The sequence below is a fragment of the Camellia sinensis genome, chromosome 3, assembly GCF_055761805.1.
Source record: "Camellia sinensis isolate YWXY chromosome 3, ASM5576180v1, whole genome shotgun sequence".
NCBI classification, from domain to species: domain Eukaryota; kingdom Viridiplantae; phylum Streptophyta; class Magnoliopsida; order Ericales; family Theaceae; genus Camellia; species Camellia sinensis.
In genome coordinates, this window is record NC_138963.1 from 45,341,392 (window position 1) to 45,363,206 (window position 21,815).

General features: G+C 39.9%; 1 protein-coding gene across 1 annotated transcript; it reads right to left on the reverse strand.

The window, feature by feature from the left end:
- Positions 1–650: 650 nt before the first annotated feature.
- On the reverse strand, positions 651–21,139 carry LOC114285573 (uncharacterized). Its single transcript, XM_028228613.2, has 4 exons — positions 20,952–21,139; positions 19,879–20,214; positions 5,204–6,392; positions 651–1,538 (listed from the first exon to the last, which is right to left on the reverse strand). The coding sequence occupies exons 1-4, from the start codon at positions 20,968–20,970 to the stop codon at positions 887–889; spliced, it is 2,196 nt and encodes a 731-aa protein (XP_028084414.2). The 5' UTR covers positions 20,971–21,139; the 3' UTR covers positions 651–886.
- Positions 21,140–21,815: the final 676 nt, after the last annotated feature.

The following is a 21,815-nucleotide window of genomic DNA, read 5'->3' on the forward strand; positions in this document are numbered from 1 at the left end:
CTCGGTTCAAGGGACGGTTGATTATTTTTTTAATTATTCCACCCGTATTTTTTCGTTGAAAATTACACATCCGTTCAAAATTATTCGGGCAGACCTGACGGTGAGACAGTACGAACGGATTCATAATCACGCACCACTAGTTCAATCGCACCCTTCATCTTTAAAAACAATCAGGGGTCAATTTTGTTGATTTCAATTGTTCAATTATTAGTGCCTCTCAAGATTCATAAATAATAAAAAAAAAATTGCAAAAAATTTTAAAATTTAATCCTTGTAACAAAATAAACATAATGTGTGGCTTAGATTATCTTTAGGTGGGACCTTCATTGTATCAAATTTGAATCATGGCACAACTATTTTGATGGTCAAAATCTGATAAAATATTCTATTTTTGTCAAGAAAAGGAAGTCCATTGTTAAAAACAATTTGTACATCTACAACGAAATTACAACAATACAGGAGAAAAACAGGGGTGCCGATAAATATAATGGCTTGACCTCCATATCCAAATAAGATTGGCACATAGATAAAAGTAAATCACAGCAATCCTAAAGGTCCAAAACAAAAAACTAAAAGAAGCAATAATTGCGCTTACATCACCAACACCAAAAACAGACCAAACACAAGCACAAAAAATAAAGATCACCTTAGTCCATCAAGAGACACCAGCAAATTACTATACAGATTGCTATGTAGGAGTTACGGTACTTTTGTTGCAAGTTACCAAGAGCCCTCCCAAATGCTGATGAAGCCACAAAGTCCCACACAATATTGGTTTAATGGGTTTTACTGCTCATATTTGTTATCAATGTAGGGTCTTAACATGAGATGATAAATAAAATACAGTAAGGAAAAAAAAAAAAACAGTCGTTATAGCATTAGTGCTCTACCTTATAACTGCATCAGCTATTGCACGGCTACGTGGTATCTGGAAGTGATCAGTTAAGCCAAAATGTGCCATGAGAAGCCAGACATGAGTGAGAAGTTCCCCTCCTCGCCTCAACTGCTGAGCATGAAGTCTTCCTTTACATTGGCTCGCAGCATGACACAACATTTCCAGCCAAACGTCAACAATTAACCTCCATTTGTCGTTCATATTTTCAAGTTGTGATGCAAGCTTACAAGCATGGAATATCACTAAATTGCTTTTGTCCCCTCCTTCTCCTCCTTGGACAGAAACCATGTCTTTTGTATTGATCACTTTTACCAACATCTCCGAAGCATCCTTGCAACTGATGTCCAAAACAGATTTGGAAAGTTGTTCTTCAATGAAGTCACCAAGCTCCACATAAATGTCCCTGAACCTGATGTGCCCCATCCCAATTGGCAACATATTAGGATGCTCGACCAGTAGGTAAAGCATGTATCTTGACAAGGACTTGCCTCTTTCTTGCCATATCGATCCTGCACTTTCATAATCTGCCTTTTTAATGTAGTCAAGGTTGCACCAGATTTCTGTAGCAAGGTGCCATATGAGGATGCTTTGGTCAAACTCCAAGTCCTCGATACTCCACTTAAGATCGTCGTGGACGTTCCTCCTTGTTATGCAAAAATCAAATGGTTTCAGTCACATAACAATAAAGAGTAACAACAAAAACATACAAATACAGGATACATGGTTTAGCAATATAACTACACCTGCAGAAGGGAGGGGGATCCAATAATGCCTAATAAAGATTACAACGTGACAGGGATGACAAAGCTTAGAACCTCTTAACTTAGCCGCTTAACAATTGGCGCACTCTCACTGTTAATGTAAAATGTAAATTGTAAAATGTAAACTACCACCCACCTACCACCTACCACCTCCACTACCACCCACTCCACCTACCACCTCCACTACCACCTACACCTACTACCATCTTCTCCTCTATATATAGGAATTGTAATATACAGATATATCAATCAATACAATCAATCAATAATACATCAATTTTAACATGGTATCAGAGCAGGTTTAGAACCTAATATTTTCGCTTCCCCGGCGGGCGACAATCTCACCTTAGCCGCCCGCCGGACCTCAACCTAGTCCGCTAGAATTTTCTACACATACCTTCTCTCCCGCTGTTTTGATTCGGAGTTAGCAGAAGCGTCACATATTGATCCACACACTGCCATACACACAGACACCACAACACACACATGGGCTGAGAAGGAAGCTGTCAGTCTCTCAGTTTCCAGATGAACCATCATCCAAGCTAAAGCATGATGAGCGTGGTCTTTTATCAATGGCAGCAGCATTCTCTTTGTTCCTGGGGGACCCGCTTCCAATAACCTCTACCAAAATCGGCACTGCCTCTGCAGCTTCGATGGCTACTTTTCCATCAGGGTAGCTCGACAGTATTGCTAGTATGGCTAGCGCTTCATCAACCATTCCACCTTGTGGTTCTGTAAGTAACTGCATCAACGTGGGCACAACTCCGGCCCTCACCGCCCTTCCTTTGTTCCCTTGGTATATGCACCAGTTGAACAGTGCCGCTATTGTCCAAATTGACAAATGATCTTTGCTCGCTGATAAATGGCCGGGTTTCAAAATTTTTATTTTTTTATTTTTTGAGTGTTTAGTGCTGTTTTCTTTTATTTTATTATTCACTTCTCTCTCTCTCACTTTACACCCACTCTCTTTTGATGGCCTCTCTTTTCCTTTCTTTTTATTTTATTATTCACTTCCACTACATTTTTTGTCTTTAAGTAAAAGCCAGTGTATGTCTCCCCACCTTCATATCTTTTATCTGCAGCGCCCATGCTTTCCATTCATATCTTATTATTATTATTTTTTATTAAAAAAAAAAAAAGAAACCTCTGTTCCACCGCCTGAACATCCTCCCCCAAAACAATATATTCTCTGTTCTCTTTTTCTATTTTATTTTTTATTTTTTCTTATTATTATTAAACAACACCAAAACCATTCCCGTATACCAGGCTCATCTGCAAACCCACGTGGTCTAACTTTTTCGTTTTTTTATTATTATTATTATTCTTATTATATCCAATAATCACTCCACTCATATTTCCCACTAATGACTCAAAGCATTTTCACTTAATCATCTACTCCACTCACCTTTAATTTGCCACATCCATCTTCCCCACATCATTTCTTTTTGCTGGGCGTTACCCCTAGTTTTTTTTTTCCCATTCACAAAAAAAAAAAAAAAAAAACAACCCCAAACCATTTACACATTTGCACAACACACCATATTTTATTTCTCTCACGGATCAACCCCGATCACAATTTTACACAAAAAAAAAAAAAAAACACAAACAAACCAACCACACCCACAGTGGGATTTTTCTTCTCTACTCTGCTGTAGGCCTCTTCTTCTTGCCTCCGTCCTGGGCGGCCCTTGACGGTGTTGCCTCCGTGTTTCCCACTCCACTGGGCACGATCACTCCACCCTGCTCCTCCACTACAGCATATGGCGGCCCTCCAAATCGGAACATCACGGTGGCCTTCCGCTTCAGCTCCTTGTTTTCCGCTTTTAGCACACATATCTCTGCTCGCGCATCCTTATACATGCGTTGGAGCAGCGCCAGTTGGGAGTTTAACTGCTGCACCTCATTTGTCCTACTCTGCAGCCGGTGCGACAGGTTTGTGACCGCCGTCATGGTTTCCACACATGACTTCAAAGTATACTGATTGGCCTCCACATCCGACTGCACTGTCATTTTTTGCTCCACAGACCGCATCGGAAAGTTCAACGGAGCAAAACCGGACGCGCTTGGTTGAGTTTCACTGGCCACCGCACCCGTTATCTCTCTTGTTGACTCGTTGAGGTCGGGAAAGAGAGTCAGCAGACCACGGGACGACGAAGCCATTTTCTGGGCCACAGAGTGTTACAGAATATCTCTCGCAACAGAGTGTTACAGACTATCTCTCTCAGCCCAACGAAGAGTTTTTCAGAGGATTTCGCAGATTTTTTGCCTCTGCCTCTGCCTCAGGCTCCGTCTTGGTTAAATAGCCGAGGCAGCCACACGCATCGCGCGCCTTTTGACGCTCGCCGACAACCTGGCACGCCTTTTCATGGCACGTCTTTTGATGAATCGGGCACGCCTTTTGATGGCACGCCTTTTGAGGGTGCGGGCACACCTTTTGAGGGCACGACTTTTGAGGGCTCGATATCTACATCCATGTATATCTTTTGGGCAGCCTATATACACACTCATACAGTGTCTTCTACACCGGTCAGCTTTATCAATCCCTTTGTTTCAACCTCAAATAGGTTTCTATCTTCACACCTATTTGAGTTTGAGGGGGGGTTATACACAGTATCATGTATAAGTCGCTCATGGCACACTCCCTAAGTCGCCCCCTTGGTGCACCACCACAACGGTCCAACATGACCCCATAAACTGTCTTCTACAACGGTCTGACACGACCACACAGTGTCTGCTACAACGGTCCGACATGACCCCGTAAACTGTCTGCTACAACGGTCCGACACGACCCCATAAACTGTCTTCTACATCGGTCTGACACGACCACACAGTGTCCTGCTACATCGGTCCGACATGACCCCGTAAACTGTCTGCTACAACGGTCCGACACGACCCCATAAACTGTCTTCTACATCGGTCTGACACGACCACACAGTGTCTGCTACAACGGTCCGACATGACCCCGTAAACTGTCTGCTACAACGGTCCGACATGACCCCATAAACTGTCCCGACATTGATTCCGGTCAGCTGCTACAACGGTCCGACATGACCCCATAAACTGTCTTCTACATCGGTCTGACACGACCACACAGTGTCTGCTACAACGGTCCGACATGACCCCGTAAACTGTCTGCTACAACGGTCCGACACGACCATACAGTGTCTCCTATCCCATTTTTAATTGTCAGCTTATTTTTCTGTTTTGTTACTCTCTCCAAACTCAAGTTGGCTAGTACCTATCCTCCTTGAGTTTGAGGGGGGCTGTTAATGTAAAATGTAAACTACCACCCACCTACCACCTCCACTACCACCCACTCCACCTACCACCTCCACTACCACCTACACCTACTACCATCTTCTCCTCTATATATAGGAATTGTAATATACAGATATATCAATCAATACAATCAATCAATAATACATCAATTTTAACACATTAAAAGCCTACCAAAAAAAATACAATAAATACCTCCAATAAACTCTAGGCCTCTGTAAAAAGACCCTTCACTATTAATTTGAGTATATAATGAAGAAATATAACTTACTTTTCAATTGTGCGACCTCCCCTACGACCGTATAAAGATTTAAGATGTGTGTCATAGCCATTCTCTTCCGCCCAAGGCCTAATTTCCTTTATCTCCAGGAAAATGGCATATTTTAAATCGTCAGCTTCGTTTATTGACTTTGGAGTACCCTTATATTGATAAATCTCTAGAAACTCGTCAATGTCGCCTAACGTCTTCAAGATTCCACGAAAGGGCAAGGTTTTCTTTTTTGGAGGCTCATTCGGTGGAACGGGTTTTTCTCTCAATGAAAAGCTCAGTAGGCTAAACTGCTCCATGGAATTTGACCACCTACAAATATTGTACCTGCGTTTAAGTGGTAAATTACGAACACAATTGATGGCTCGTAAGACTCTGACTTTCTTATGCCTAATTAGCCAATGAGCAGTTTGGTCAGAGAGAAGCAGTTCTACAACTGCATATAACTCCAACAGAAAAGCAAATCCCATCAATACCATGGTTATGGTAAGGTCAACCTTGGAGGAGTAGTTGTGATGTTTCTTGTTGACCATCAACATCTCCTCCAAAGACACCATCACCAACACGAAAAGGGTCAGAAAGATCCCAATGATTCGTCTTGCAATCCCCCATCTAGTGTACATAACCTTCGCCTTGGTGTAGAGCAAATCGTATATTAACCCGAGTTCAATCTCAGTTATCTTAAAAGCCTTTTCAGAATCCATGTTGTCCCTTTTGAAGATTGCCTTGCTTGCATCGCGATCTTGAAACCCAAGTATGAGATCCGCGAAGAGACGCCTCACCATCTCAAGAAAGTGGTAGGCAGTAAGTAATTGATTTGCATCATTATGTCCCGGTGATGATGTTACTGGAACCTCAACCTCGACCTCAAGCACCTGATGTGTTGTCAGATGGAAACCCTCAAGCTGCTTCAGTTTACATTCCTTTATTATTTTGGATTCATTAGTAGGGATATCATTGATTGAGTCTCTAAAATTGTTTTCACTTGCCCAATAAAGGACCCAAACTCTTTCACAGTACTTGACTAGTCCAAAACAGAACATCACAATGAAGAGTAGGGAAACAAGAGAGCCTGTCCAGGACAATATTAATATGTACAATGTGGTCATTGCTTGGGTAACTACTCCAAATGAGTGCCTTTTCCACAGCTCATTGTCTTCCAAGGAGTAAGCAGTAATGGTGTCTGTGCCACCTGTTGGAATTCATGCATGAAAAACATTTAAATATGAAATTTACTTTCACAAAAACATATGAACACAAAGAAAAATGTAATCACAAATTAAATAACAACAATAGTATAGGAAGAAAAATAATTTGTTAGATTTGTGAGAGGTACAACAAGTTGTTATTTAAAGTTATATTTGTCTTTCTTTGTTCAAGTTTTAGCGGACGAAGATACAACTCAAAATCTCATAGTACATGGCAATTGCGCGATCGGTGACAATTAGGAGTGCCGATTCTATACCGGATTACACAAAAAATTAACTATATACTGATATATAAAGTGAGGGAACCATAGGATGTTTCTCACGTGTTAGAATGTGAAGGTTAGCTCTTATAAGTTAATTTATTTAGCTTATTTGATTAAAAATAATTAATCAATGGTGTTTGACTGTAATGTTTTCTATTACGGCTATTTGACTTTTTTTAAACAAACTTATTTGGCCAAAAATAAATGATAAATGAGATTTTCTTAAGTTACAATTTGTAAGTTTTTCTTAATTTATTTGAAACTTTTAAATACGAATGAATAAAATAGACCCTTGTCTTTTACCTTAATTATAATTTTGTGGGAATCTTAGACATTTGTCCAAAAAAAAGTTGTGTCACAACTTTTTTTAATCAAAGAAGTTCATCTCTTTTTCTTTTTTTTTTTAATTATTATTTTTGTTTACAAGATTATGAAAAGTTACACTAAACATATTTATAACTTATTTTAAATCTTTTAAACTAATAATCTAGAAAACTACATGTGGAGGGATAAAAATATTGACCCAAAGCCTAGAGGTAAAAACATTCGCCCAAAGCCCAAAGCCCAAGCCCAGCCAAGCAACACGAATCAAGAGAAAAGCTCAAACCATCGATAGGTCCGTTAGATGAAAGGATAGTGTCACGTGACCAAAGCCTGAGCAAAATCATCCTCTAGAAGGAGATTAATTTGCAGAATGCAGGGATGCCCTTAGATCCATTCATAATCAACGGCAAGGATCACAATCGTCAGAGATAGGGGCATAGGCCCAACTTACTTAAACGACACAACCATCCGATGAACTTAATCGGACGGATAGTGCAATCGGCAAGTTGGCCACTAACAATTGACATAATCTAAGCCGCACACAGCAAGATGATCCAATGACAAAAGGTCAAAGTAACCTGGCCACTTGCCCAACCAAAGCCTGGTATTAACCAAAGCCCTTAGATTAAGATGCTAATCCAACGACCGAGGTCCAAGACAATAACACTATAACAGGAAGAGTAAAGAAAAGAGAAGGAGGTAACAAAAAATGAAAAGAAAATCTTTCTTCCTAACCAAATACTATATGGCCGATCATAATTCTAACTTGATCATCGGATGGTCCTCTCAACTATCTCTGGTTGGGAGTGATCACTAACGAGTTGGTTTCTCTTTGCAGAGTAAAGGAAGAATCTTTCTACCTTCCACAATTGACCAAGATGAGTACATATCCTTCTTTAGAAAAGATACGAAGCGATCATTAAAACGCATCGATCAGGAATGTAGCCAGTCTAAACTTCAGCCATGATTCGGAGGTGGCATCCAAGGACTCAGAAAGAATAATCCCTCCACCAGATAATGACAATCAACAAACTCCATTCGTAGATCGGTTAGTGGCACAACTCAAAGCCCTTAAAAAAGAATTGTGCTTGGCCTGAAGTAAACCTGACGCCCGAGTAAAGACTGTCGATAATTGCAGGAAGATCGGTCACCATGGAACCACCAGCCAAACAGCCAGTAGCCACCCTAATCGGACGTAAAAAAAATGCCAGGTTACTAGAAGAGAGGACTCCCAGGATTACTAGAAAAGAGGACTCCCAGGATTACTAGAAAGAATGACTTGCGGAGCTAGCTTGATGGATGAACGGGGAGCAATCCTAATCCCGTTAAAAGAATGCTCTTCATAGAAGAACTAGCTTCGCCATTCTCTCAAGCAATAGAACGTGTCGACCCATTGAAGAGGTTTACCCCACTGAAATTTAACTTATACGATGGTAAAGGGGATCCGACTAGCCACATTCAGCATTATACTCAAGCCATGATGGTCCAATCATATGCCGAATGTTCTCCTCGAGTTTAGAAGAAATGGCACTTCGATAGTACTATAAACTAGAAGCCTGAACAATCAATGACTGGAAGCTGTTGCAACAAGCGTTTATCTCACGCTTTATCACCAACAGCAGACCACCAAAAGAAGTGGATGTACTTCTCACAATGAAAAAAAACGACATGGAAAGCCTACGAGAGTACGTTAGTAGGAATTGGACGGCCTATAACGAGATTAATAACTGTAATGAACAGTTAGCAGTTGCCTCATTCAAGTTAGGATTGCAGCCTACAAGTAAGCTCCGACAGTCCTTAACGAAAAAGCCACCTACTGACGTGGGTAGTTTAATGAGGCAAGTAGAACAACATTGCAAGATTGAAGACGACCTATGAAGGACCGAAGAGTCAAAACCTGCCCAGCTCCCGCCAAGGGCTCTAAGAAAGGACGGGAAGAAGCCTCTTGACATCAAAAGTAAGGAATCAAACGCCATCACCAAACAACCAAAACTAAGGAAAGAGCCTTCCTGAGCAATCAGCATCATTTTCACTAAGCCAATATACCGTCTGACGACAAAAAATCTAGAATGAGCCCTACTTTTCTTGGCCTCTAAAGATGATTGGGGATCCATCTCTTCGAAATTGTAGGTTACAATATTCCTACCACAAGGATTACAGACATCTTACAGAAGATTGCAAAGCATTGAAGCAATTTCTGGAAGAATTGGCACAAATCGGGCATTTACGATCTTATATCGACCACTCCCCTAATCAAAAAGAGAAAGGAAAAAACAAAGGTGGCGACGCGCAACCGATGACAACTATCAACATGATATATTCAGTCCCCCTAAAAAGCAAACAACATATCATGGAAAAGTGATGGCTTTATCAAAAGTCCCCACCAAAAGAATGTGTTGTTCCAAATCAAGGATCACATTCTCCAACGAAGATTTGACATGGGTTCATCATCTCCACAATGATGCTCTAGTGGTAACCTTGTAAATCGGGGGATTCACTGTTAAAAGGATATTGATAAACCAAGGAAGTTCTTCAGAAATCATGTATTATGAGCTCTTCAAACAACTAGGACGATCCCTTTCAATTCTAGTCTAGTTTTTCCCTTGGGAAAAATCTCCTTGCCAGTAAAAGTTGGTGCAACAGTTCAGCAAATTGAATTTCAAGTGGTAAATGTGCTGTCCCCATATAATGCCATAATGAGAAGAGCATAGCTTCACCAAATGGGGGTTGTCCCATCCATATTCCACCAGGTTGTACGCTTTTCAAAAGGAGACAACATAAGGAAAATAAGGGGAGATTAGATAATAGCAAAACAGTGCATGGCTGTGTCTACCACAAAGCAAATAATTCAAGAAGTTTGAACGCTTGAGTCATAAGAAGATAAAGTCAACACCCAGCCTAGTGATAAAAGTGCCGAAGAGCTTGAAAAAATACTGATCGACCCCACAAATGAGGAAAGGTTCTTTTTCATAGGAAAGGGTCTTCCCTCAGAAGAAAATGAGCAATTAATCCACTTCATATTTCGATATAAGGATGTTTTCGAATGGACCCCATATGAAATGGAGGGAATCAACCCTAGGGTGATGTGCCACAAGCTCAACGTAAATCCAGGCTCGAGGTCAATGGTACAACGAATTAAAAAATGCAGGGGCTACGTATCAACAGCTAGTTACAAAAATGTTTAGTAAACAGATTGGTCGTAATCTTGAAGTCCACATTGATGATATGGTGATCAAATCACAAGAAGCCAAGGATCATCCAGTCGATCTCTAGGAAACATTTGGGATATTTCAAAAATTTAGGATGAAGATCAATGCGGCAAAATGTGCCTTTGGGGTTGGATTTGGGAAGTTCCTCGAATACATCATTACTTATCGAGGAATAGAAACCAACCTTGACTAGATCCAAGCACTGCTCAATTTAACTCCTCTCACATTAGTAAAAGAAATCCAGATGCTCACTAGAATGGTAGTGACACTTAACAGATTCATCATCTAATCATCAAATCGGTGCCGACCATTCTTCCAATTAACAAAGAAGAAAGCTCAGTTTGAATGGACTTACAAGAATTGAAAGCCTACCTGGCCAAAGCACCCCTACTCACAAGCCCCAAGGGAGGGGAAAAGTTATATGTATACCTTGTCGTATCCGATCATGCTGTTAGTTTGGCACTCATCAGGGAATATTCGAATGGGCAATCACCGGTCTTCTACGTAAGCAAAACATTGCTCGACGTAGAAACCATGTATTTGCCTTTGGAAAAACTCCTTTTGGCACTTGTCATAATATTCAAAAAATAGCGACATTATTTCTTGGCCCATTCCATCATTGTTTATTCCGAACATCCACTTAAACGGGTCCTCCACAAGCCGGATACATCGGAAAGAATTTCCAAATGGCCTGTCAAGCTTTGGGCAATACGACATCTAATTCAAACCATAAACTGCAATCAAGGGCCAAGTCTTGGCAGATTTTGTGGCAAAACTCTCGCTAAAAGAAGAAACTAGAATAGAGGATGGGTTCTCGTTAGGAGTATCATGGACCATGCGCTGCAATGGGGCCTCCAACAACAAAGGTACAAGAATAGGGTTTGTACTAACCACGCTCAACAAAGAGGCAATAGAATTTTCTGCTTGGTTGAACTTCTCTTTCACCAACAATGAGTGTGAATATGATGCTCTCATTAATGGGCTCACAATTGAAAAATTGTTAAGGGGTAGACTCTATAAGCATTCAATATGACTCATAATTGGTCACAAAGTAGATGAACAAGCATCAAAAGAATAATGAAATATTTGGCTGCAACTAAGAATGCAGCAGAGCAGTTTTCTTTGTTCAAAATTCAGCAAATAGGGTGGGATCAAAATAGGCATATGGACGTATTGGCTAGCCTAGCCACGACGAATGATAAATAAATAAAAAAAGCCAAACAATTGAGGTCGGAAATATCTTTTCCTCTAGCATTGTGAAGAGAGACGTGTGGCTCATCTAGTAGGATAAAAGTTGGATGACCCTGCTCGTTCGCTATCTATCCAAAAGAATACTACCAGCCGATAAAAAAAAAGCACATCGGATTCGGCTCCAGGCTATGCATTTCTGGATGAATGACTCAAGCTAGTTATTTAGGAAGTCATATTTTGTTCCCTACCTCAGGTACATCCACCAAAACGAGGTAGTAAGCATATTGGAAGAAATTCATGAAGGGTTATGCGGGGCTCATGTTGAAGGTAAATCTTTGGTACACTGGGCCCTTACCCAAGGGTATTGGTGGCCTTATATGCAGAAAGATACCTAAAAATTTGTACAACGATGCTTGGTATGCCAAAGATATGCATCGATTGTGCGACGACCATCTAAGGAACTTAATCCCGTTGCGAGTCCTTAGGCATTTGTATAATAGGGTTGGATCTGGTCGGACCAATGCCTAGAGCCCTAGGTAATTTGAAGTGATTGATCGTAGCTACAGATTATTTCATGAAATGGATAGAGGCCGAATCGCTGGCTAATATCGAGGATGTGGATATCAGGTGATTTTTATGGCGTAACATAATTACCAGGTTTGGTATTCCAAAAGTGTTCGTATCCGACAACGGCACGCAATTTGACTGTAGATTATATAAGAAATTGTGTGGCCAATATGGAATCAAAACCTATTACTCTACATCGGTTTATCCTCAGAGCAATGGGCAAGCAGAAGCTTCAAATAAAGCTATCATGAATGGAATTAAGAAGTGGTTGGAAGTTTTCAAATAGAGGTGCGCCGAAGAACTCCCAATGGTCCTCTGGTTATACTGAACTACTTTCTTACGTACAACTAGAGAAACACCATTCTCCCTCGCATTTGGAATGGAGGCAGTCATTCCATTAGAAATTGATTTTCTGACAGGAAGAGCTAACTTGGTGGAAAATGACATAACGAAAATCTGATTTTAGTGGATCTTGATCTAACCGAGGAAAGACGCAAAAGAGCGTCACTTTGGCTAGTGACATACCAACAAGAAGTAGCTCAGGCCTATAACAAACGTGTGAAACATCGACGGTACACGATCGACGAACTAGTCCTAAAGAAGGTCCTCCCGAGCGACCGCAAGACAGTCGAAGGAAAACTAGGGCTAAACTGGGACGGACCATATCAAGTCACAGATCTGGCAGGGGAAGAGGCATATGAAATCGCTAACCAATGAGGAAATGTGCTCCTGGAGCCTTGGAATGTGATGCATTTGAGAAAGTATTACCATTAACATTGTAACTATTGTGTAATAATGCTTAGATATAAAGCATAATAAATAAACACAAGGTTGCGTTATTTATTTTTGAAGGCTGTTCTTGTTTCATTAGTTGTAAAATATTTTACAACTAGTATGAACAACATTTTACAGTAGTCAAATAGTCGATCGGTCTAAAAAAAAAAAAAAACACATACAAAAACAAACAAGAAAGGCAACCAAGGACTAGCCAGGACTTTACAAACTGTCCAATTTGGCCAGAATGGGGATATCAGGGTTCGGTAGGTGTAACAACCCCCATACTGCTTACCGGAAGAAAAAAAAAATTACTGAATTACCTACTGATTATTGCTAAACTGGACTGCTTATGACAGATAATTGAACTACCTGAAGTACTGAATGGACTGATTGAAAACTGGAACTGAATTGACTGAGCATATCTATTGTATTGCATTTTTATCTGTTCGATTGTTTGATTATCTGTTGGTATTTTTATGTTTAAACTGCAAAATAAAGGCCTTATCGGCGGCCGAATCGAAAATAGATTGATGTTTGGGATCATTGGAAATTATGTGATTTAATGGTATATTTATCAAAAATGTGATTAGGTATGACTGAATTAGATTAAATATTGTTATATTGCAAACTTTGACTTATTTACCAAACTTGTCACTAAGTGGGCCACTACCTCACATACTTAGAGACTTGTATATGCTTGATCAAAAACCATTTCCTCAGCCCTTTTCCTTACACTAGCCGACCAAGAGAGGAAATAGGAGAGAATTGAGTTCATTTTGTTGAATTGGCTTGAATTGCTTGGAATTGAAGTGTAAATTGTCAAATTGGACTCCTAAACCTTGAATACAAGACTAAGGTAGGACATTCATCTTCTTGTTGTTGTCATAGAATTAATTCTTGCATGATTCATGCTTCAATTGTAGAGTTAAGTCTTGTTTTAGTTCATGCATGTAGGATTAGAACATAATTCATGCATGCATGTTTGAATTGATGAGTTTTGAGTTGAATTCATGGTAAAATGGTACATGCATGTTCATAATTTTGTAATGGTCCATGTTTTCAACTTGTTTTTGGATCAATTGGCTCCTTAGAGCATCAAATTAGAACTTCAAAATGATTTGAATTCATGCATGTTTGCATGTTCATATTGTTCTTGAAATTGGGTTTCAATTAAACACCCTTGGGCTTTGATTTCTCAAAATTGAGCTTTGAACCATGGTATTCTATATGTTTACAAGTGTTTTCTGGAAATTCAGCCCAAGAGGATCGGTTTTGATGCATTTAAACTTGGTTTGAGCTTGGAGGTGCAATCTGGGTTTTCCAGATTTTGCACTTCTGCTCGAGCGGGGAAAGTGGCGCTCGAGCGTGGAGTCCGAGCATCCAGTATTTCTCTGCACTGTTTTACAGTCCGCTCGAGCGGAGTATTGGGCGCTCGAGCGGAGGTTTGTGTCTCACGATCGAGCGGGTGTCGAGCGCCCGTTGAGCGGAGATTTCACCTATCCAGTACTTTTACAGTACGCTCGAGCGGGAGAGTTGACGCTCGAGCGTGTACCTTTGTTGCATGACCGCTCGAGCGGGGAAACCTGCGCTCGAGCGGGACTCTGTTTTTCTGACAAATTCTGAAACTGCTTTTTGAGTGTATTTTTGCATCCTCATCCCATCCTAGGCATTCTTAGGCCCAATTTAAGGCATCTTCATGAGGATATAGATGTAGAACACACCAAGGCAAATTAGGGATTAAGTTATGATATTTCCCAACTGTGTAGCTTAGTGTGTGTTCAACCTGTGAACTGTGTAGGGTTGGCGACTGGGGAGACACGCTCTAGCATACTGTAGCCCAAACTCTGTGAGTAACAATTGTGTAAAGATATGTTCAACTGAGAATGTTTTCTGACTGTTTAACGAAACTGTTTTCTGAAGTAATTATTGTTAATTGTTTGAATGTATGTCCTATATTCTAAAATGTATTGTGGCATCCTTAGCAACTGTTGTATACTGTTACTGCTACTGTTACAGAGATCTCTGTCGGCTCCCTCGTGGAACCACTACTGTTTACTGATTGATGGCCATCATTACTGTTCGGTCTTTAAGACCTACTGTTTACTGCAATGCTAATGGATGTACCACATATGACTGAATAACTGTTCTGACTGAAAGACTGAAGTATTGTTTAATGAACTGTTTTCATACTGTAAGGACATTCATTCTTACCATCTTTACGCATTATGTTATTCACTGGGCTTTAGCTCACTGTTTATATATATATATATATAGGTGCTCAGCCACCAGATCGGAGCTAGGAGCGTGGGTTAGACTCCAGTTTTGTCAAGCCAGCCTTTGTGCCTCACTGCGAGGTTCCGAGTTGCCATGCTATGGCTTTGGGGTGTTTTGTTTTTCCCCCGTCTGTCTCCATACTGTTTGGATCACTGTATAGACTGTCAGCTACTAACTATACTGTTATCAAGGGATTAGGTCCCTGTACTGTGTAACTGTAAATTTTGTATAGACTGTTTATTTGTATGTATGAATGCATGAAAAATCTTTTTGGCATACAGACTGTCACAGCTCAATGGACATTATTTATTTACTATATTGGCTTCCGCCGAGCCCTAAACTCTGTTTTACTGTACTACTGTTAAGCAGGCCTTCGGTAATCTCGGATTACTGGCCGGTTACGGTGCCATAACCCACAGGGCTGAGTTTGGGTCGTGACAGAGTGGTATCAGAGCGATACTTAATCACGAGTCATACCGCACACACGTGTCCAAATGAGCTATAGGGTGTCCTAGAAAAGTGATTAGGACATTTCATGAACTTGAAAAGTGTGTGGCTATGTTATGACTGAGTACATGTTGATGTGATAATTGTCTAAATATGCAACTGTTTATGTTACAATTGCTATAACTGTTATAACTGCTTATAGTGAAATGGACAATGTAAATGAACCTGAATCCTCATCTACCGAGGCAAGAATGGAAAGAATGGAAAGAATGATGGAACTGATAACTGCTAGACTCGAACAACAACAGAACTAACAGCCCCCACCTCCTCCTCTTCCGGTACAGCCGGAACCTAATGCGAATGTGAATGATGGGGATATTATTGCTCTCACCCATAAATTCAGCAAGATGAAACCACCATCCTTTCAGGGAGGACTGGAACCACTAAAGGCTGAAGCTTGGGTGCTTGAAACAGAAAAACTATTTGAAGTGTTTCCGTGCTCAGAAGCGAATAAAGTATTGTTAGCTACCTTCACCCTACAAGAAGAAGCTAGAAGGTGGTGGATGTTGATCCGTGATACAAATACTGTTATGACTTGGGCTCAGTTCAAGGAGTCCTTCTTTGAAAAGTACTTCCCACAGTGTGTCCGGAATAGGAAAGTGACTGAATTCGAACAACTGAGACAGGGTACAATGTCTGTGGCTGAATATGAGGCAAGGTTCACTGAGCTTGCCAGATATGCACCACATATGGTGGACACTGACTACAAGAAGGCCAAAAAATTTGAGGATGGCCTTAATGTTGCAATACTTGACCGAATAAATGTTTTGAAACTACCGACTTTTGTGGGTGTTCTCGACCGGGCATTGATGGCCGAGTCGAACATTGCAGCAGTTAAACAATCTGAAACACCAACAACTGAATGGCATGGTAAAAGGCAGGGTTTCAAATTCAAGAAAGGCAAGCACAACCCGGCCAACAAGAAACAGAATACGGGGTCGACAACTAGCCCCAGTCAAGGGAGTGGGTTCATTTCACCCTGCTCTGTATGTGGCAACAAGCACAAAGGGGTTTGTCACAAAATATCCGGAGTCTGTTACAGATGTGGCAAAGTGGGCCACATGGTTAGAGACTGTCCCTCCGCTCCGCAAGTTAGTAGCAAAGCTACGCCAAGCGCAGCAGCGTCAACTGTAGCACCAAAACCTAACCCCAAAGCTATCGGGAAAGAACCCATGAGGCAGGGCCGAGTGCTCGCCCTAGTACCGGGAGACGTGCAAAATACTGAAACCGTTGTGTCAGGTATCCTCTCTATTTGTACATAAAATGCATATGTATTGATTGATTCGGGGTCTACACATTCTTATGTATCGCATGCTTTCTCACGGAAATTGAATAGACCCTTAGAACCCATGAACTATCTGCTAGCCGTATCATCACCCGTAGATGGTTTACCGATTTGCGTTGGCCATACACGCTAGCCTCTTGATGGGCTCTCTATGCATCCTCCGATTGCTTCGTCAGACGACGTCTCCTTGACATTTTTGGTACCAAAGATTATGATGACTCTGTCAACACAAGAATTGCTTCTGGTTGTCGATCGCTTTTCCTTTGTTGGTTCACTACTTTCAATAACAAAGGTAGCAACAACCCTTCCTCTTGAGGCTCTTACGACACCTTCATAACATGGCCGGGGACAGGACTATGCAATAGAGTAATAACTACTCGGGAAAGGAACTGATATATTAACACTTCGGCCTATCAAGAAGTCGTGGCAGTGTACCTCCAAACTGCCTATAGAGCTTGTAAATTCACCCTTCACGACTTGTTATGCCGATCCATATATATAGAGCGATGATTTGCAGGCACAAAGAATTTTTTTGATTAGCATTACAAACACAATTGTGAAAGCTTAAACCGTAAGACTCTTTGGGATAATGCTCACTTGCACTCAACACTCGGAGCACAGTAGCAGTACCCTCGGCAAAAAGAGGAGATGAAAATTCCCAACCTCCTGAAACCATAACTACATCTTCTATCTCTGCGACATAGGTTCCAAGAAGTAGCCGAATAAGTGACCTATCCCGATCGCGGTGTTCGAGGGATTGATAGAGGCTGTAACAGTATTCTAGTTCCTTCAAGCCTAAATCTAGGTTTGGCATGTTGTTTATGGAAAGCATCTCATTCACAATTTTGAAAAAAATTGTATTAAGCAGAAATAGAGAAACTCCATAGTGCGACAAGATCTCGCGAAGATGGGGATATAGAAAACACCTAACCTCGCCATCTACTACAGCCGAAACTAACCAAGGAACCCTATCGTCACTAGGAAACAAGAAATTATCATTTGGGCAAGAAGGTTTTATATTCACATCGTCAAGAATATCACAAGTCGTTTGAAAGTGAGCTATACCCTCTGGGCTACTACTAAGCAAGTAGGCATATTTTCCCATCTCTACACGAATTTATAGAGAGTTGCTCATTCTCTTCCTTCAAACCACTGATCTCCTACGCCGAAGACTTTAGTACAGAGTCTATCGTTTGAAGCTTCTTCTCAGCCTCCGCTACCTCAACCTCCAAAGCAGCTAGCCAAAGTTCCTGCTCCTTCATCCTCTAGTTTTGCTTGTCATTTAAGGTTTTCAGCTTGTTAGTAGCCCTTATTATTTTGTCATGGCACACCATGGCATCACAAGTAGAGTATAGACCTTGTAAAACGAAAAGAAAAGTGTAAGGCTGACAAGAATTCAAAAAACACCTCACAGCAGGGTAATGATAAGCACTTACCACTAAAGAATTAGGAAGCATCTGAACAAGTTGATGTTTTGCCTATCTGGGCTTGAAGTAAAATTTTAACATTTATTTGGTAGTTGGGACAAAATTATAACAATATCTAATCTCGAAAGGCGTAGATTGATCCCTAAGATATTATTCAAAGCAATTACACCTATAACAATTCTAAACAAATTAGGCGAAAGCTGGGAATGAGGTATCCCATAGAAATGAAGCACCTCCTTAATAAGAGGATGTAGGGGCAATTGAACTCCTTCATCGACTATGTTTATTAGAGGGAGATGAATTCATTCCTCTGATCCCTCTATGGTCAGAAGAAGGAAGACGAACAACAACATCATCAGGAATGTTATACTGAGTTCTAAACTTCGTAATACTTTCCTCAGACTCAAAGAAACCTCTCAGACGATTCATGGTGAAAATAAAGGAAAAACAACAGAAGAACAAGCAAAAAGAAATTCAAAATCGAAAGAAGCCAACGAGAGGAAAAACTTACAAGGATTACAGATTGGGACTTTAGGCGAAGGATAAGAAAGAACATGTATAGGGTTTTGAGAAGACGATGAGCAAAGTGGCGAAAGGCAAGGGACAACCCCTCAATTAATGTGTTAGAAGTGAAACGGTGCATTGAAAGACGAAATGATGGGCATCATCATTAAATTTAAAACCACAAAAAAGACGGGTGTCACTGATAGAGGTAGTGACCCAAATTTCAATTAGGTTGACCACGATGTCTTTGGCAATCCGCTACAGAAGATCGTTGAAGAGGGGCAATTGTGGAGAGATAAAAACATTGACCCAAAGCCCAGAGGTAAAAACATTGGCCCAAAGCCCAAGTCCAGCCAAGCAGCACGAATCAAAAGAAAATCCTAAATCATCGATAGGTCCATTAGATGAAAGGACAGTGTCACGTGACCAAAGCCTGAGCAAAATCATCATCTAGAAGGAGATTTGCAGAATGCAGGGATGCCCTTAGATCCATTCATAATCAACGGCAAGGATCACAATCATCAGAGATAGGGGCATAGGCTCAACTTACTTAAATGACACAACCATCCGATGAACTTAATCGGATGGATAAAGCAATTGGCAAGTTGGCCACTAACTCCTGATATAATCTAAATCGTACATGGCAAGATGATCCAAAGACAAAGGATCAAAGTAACCTAACCACTTGGCCGACCAAAGTCTAGTAGTAACCACAACCCTTAGATTAAGATGCTAATCTAACGACTAAGGCCCAAGACAATAACACTATAAACAGAAGAGTAAGGAAAAAGCGAAGGAGAAAACAAAAAAAGAAAAGAAAATCTTTCTTCCTAACTAAATACTAAATGGCTGGTCATATTTTTGACTTGATCGTCAGAGGGTCCTCTCAACCATCTCTGGTCGGAAGTGATCACTGACAAGTTGGTTTCTCTTTGCAGAGTAAAGGAAAGAGCACCTTATCTTGTTTTTCCTGTGGAGAACTTTCTACCTTCCACACTATAATTATGAAAGATAACATATAAGTAACATCAAATGGACCTATATCTAATTCTAAATATTCATTCACTAGGCATATATTTGTTTTTACCCTGGAAGACATGACAATTTAAATTTTGAAATTTAAAATGATGGTCCAACTATACCCAAGTGCAACAGCATAAGGGGAGCCCAAAACGCTTTAACCTCATACTCTACACCAAGAGAAGTTCCCCCGTAGACATGTCCTAGATCATTGGAAAGTATTCCTGCTGCCATTATTGCTACCGAATCGGCGAGTAAGTAAGCTAACCACACCATAATTCTGATCCAAGCTCCAGAAACGTACTTTCTGCGATTTCCTAAAAGGACTAGAACTATTTGGGTTGTGAGGCTCAACAGAATCATTCCTCGCAGCTCCCATTCCTTCCACATTTTCCTCCAATTTGAAGGAAGCATCGTCATCGCCCGCCTGTTCTGGAGTATTATCATACTGCCAACAACTGTTTGGAAAAAGAGAAAAAGGAAAAGAAAATTCATTATTTTACATTTTAGAACTACTACATGTAATAAACAATTTAATCAGCAGTCAACAAATTCTGGGTACACTGCTTGTTTGGTCTATCTCTGACTTACTGCACTTTTGTATTTCATTTTCTCTCAGTCTTTAATAAAATTTTCTTTTGCCGATAAAATAAAATAAAAAAGAAAAAAGAAAAAATTCGGTACACCACCAAAAGGGGTGGCCGCATGTTAGAGACTGGGTAGTTTATGATGAATTGGGAAACTAAATTTGAGAAAAATTACCTTCCAAGTTCCATCGAAGTCCGTATGAGTTGCCTGACTAGTCGAAAACAATGAATTGAAAATTTTCATATAGTTAGTTATTTTTATTTTTATTTTTCAGATTGAAACAATAATATCAATCTATTGTAATTTTTTTTTTTTTTTTTTTTTTTTTTTTTTTTTTTTTTCTGTTTGTGATGATTTGAGAAGTTCAAATTAGGAGATTCATAAGGAGTAAATGATAAATAAATATAGATAAGTGAAATATTTTTTTATATAAATTTTTATTGAACTTATTGAATGTCCTGAGTAAAATTTTTAAATCCGTCACTAACCACCAATACAAGAAAATACTGCAAATTCGAGGATAAAAAAGGCGATAATAATTCTGCACGTATATGAATCAAACACCATGTTTCTTTCTCAAAGTTAATTAAAGTTACTGAAGTAGTACCTGCATGAAACAGCATCATTGGCAATTCTGCTTCCAGAATAGCTGATATGCAGACCTTCTCTGTGTTCAAAATATATGGGTACCAAATGAAGGTTACTGAACTGAAGAGGGGAAGAGAGAGGCGACTGAAAATAGTGAAGGGTATCTCATGCAGTCAAGTCAATAAAACACATGGGAAATGCTATCGTGGGCACTCACATGCTCCCTGTCATAAAATATGAAATCTCTTCACAAATTCACATAATAAAATATTTAAAATTTTATAATTGATATGGTAAAAATTTATTTGATTACTATATTTTTTATTTTGTCAATTTGTGACAAGATTATGCATTTTATGATTGATGTTATGAAATTTTATGATAAAGTTATATATTTTGTGATAGGGGTAAGAGTTTAGAATTTAGGGTTTAAGGTGTAGGAGAACCTAAAATGGATATTGAAATTGTTTAGTTTTATTTCATGAAAAATTCTAAGCAAAGCTTCCGTTTGGAAAGTGGGTTAGTTTTTTGACTTTTTGGCTTTTTTGACTATATAAGCCTGGGCTCAAAAGCTTAGTTTGAGAAGGGTTTTTGGCTTTTTTGATTTTTTTGTGAGAGAAGAGTGTAATGATTATGGGATTGGATGCGATGTTTTGTCTGTTGTGGCTCATGAGCCTATTCTGTCTTTTAGGGCTCATTGAGCCAAAAAAGCCCAATGAGCCCTTGCCAAACCAACCCTAATTATGACTTTTTTGATTTTTAATTCTGACCTATTGTGATCTTAATTATAATTTGATTATGATTTTGATTATACACATTGTAGCATTATTTATGATTTATTGCGATATTAATTATGTTGTTATTTTAGTTATGATCTAAGAAT

Excerpts from the sequence above, each read along its gene's own strand:
- LOC114285573 (XM_028228613.2), bottom strand. Across the intron at positions 6,393-19,878 it reads CCTTATGCTGTTGCACTTGG|GTGGCACAGACACCATTACT; the intron begins GTATAGTTGGAC and ends GAATTCCAACAG. Across the intron at positions 1,539-5,203 it reads GGAGGTCGCACAATTGAAAA|GAGGAACGTCCACGACGATC; the intron begins GTAAGTTATATT and ends TTGCATAACAAG.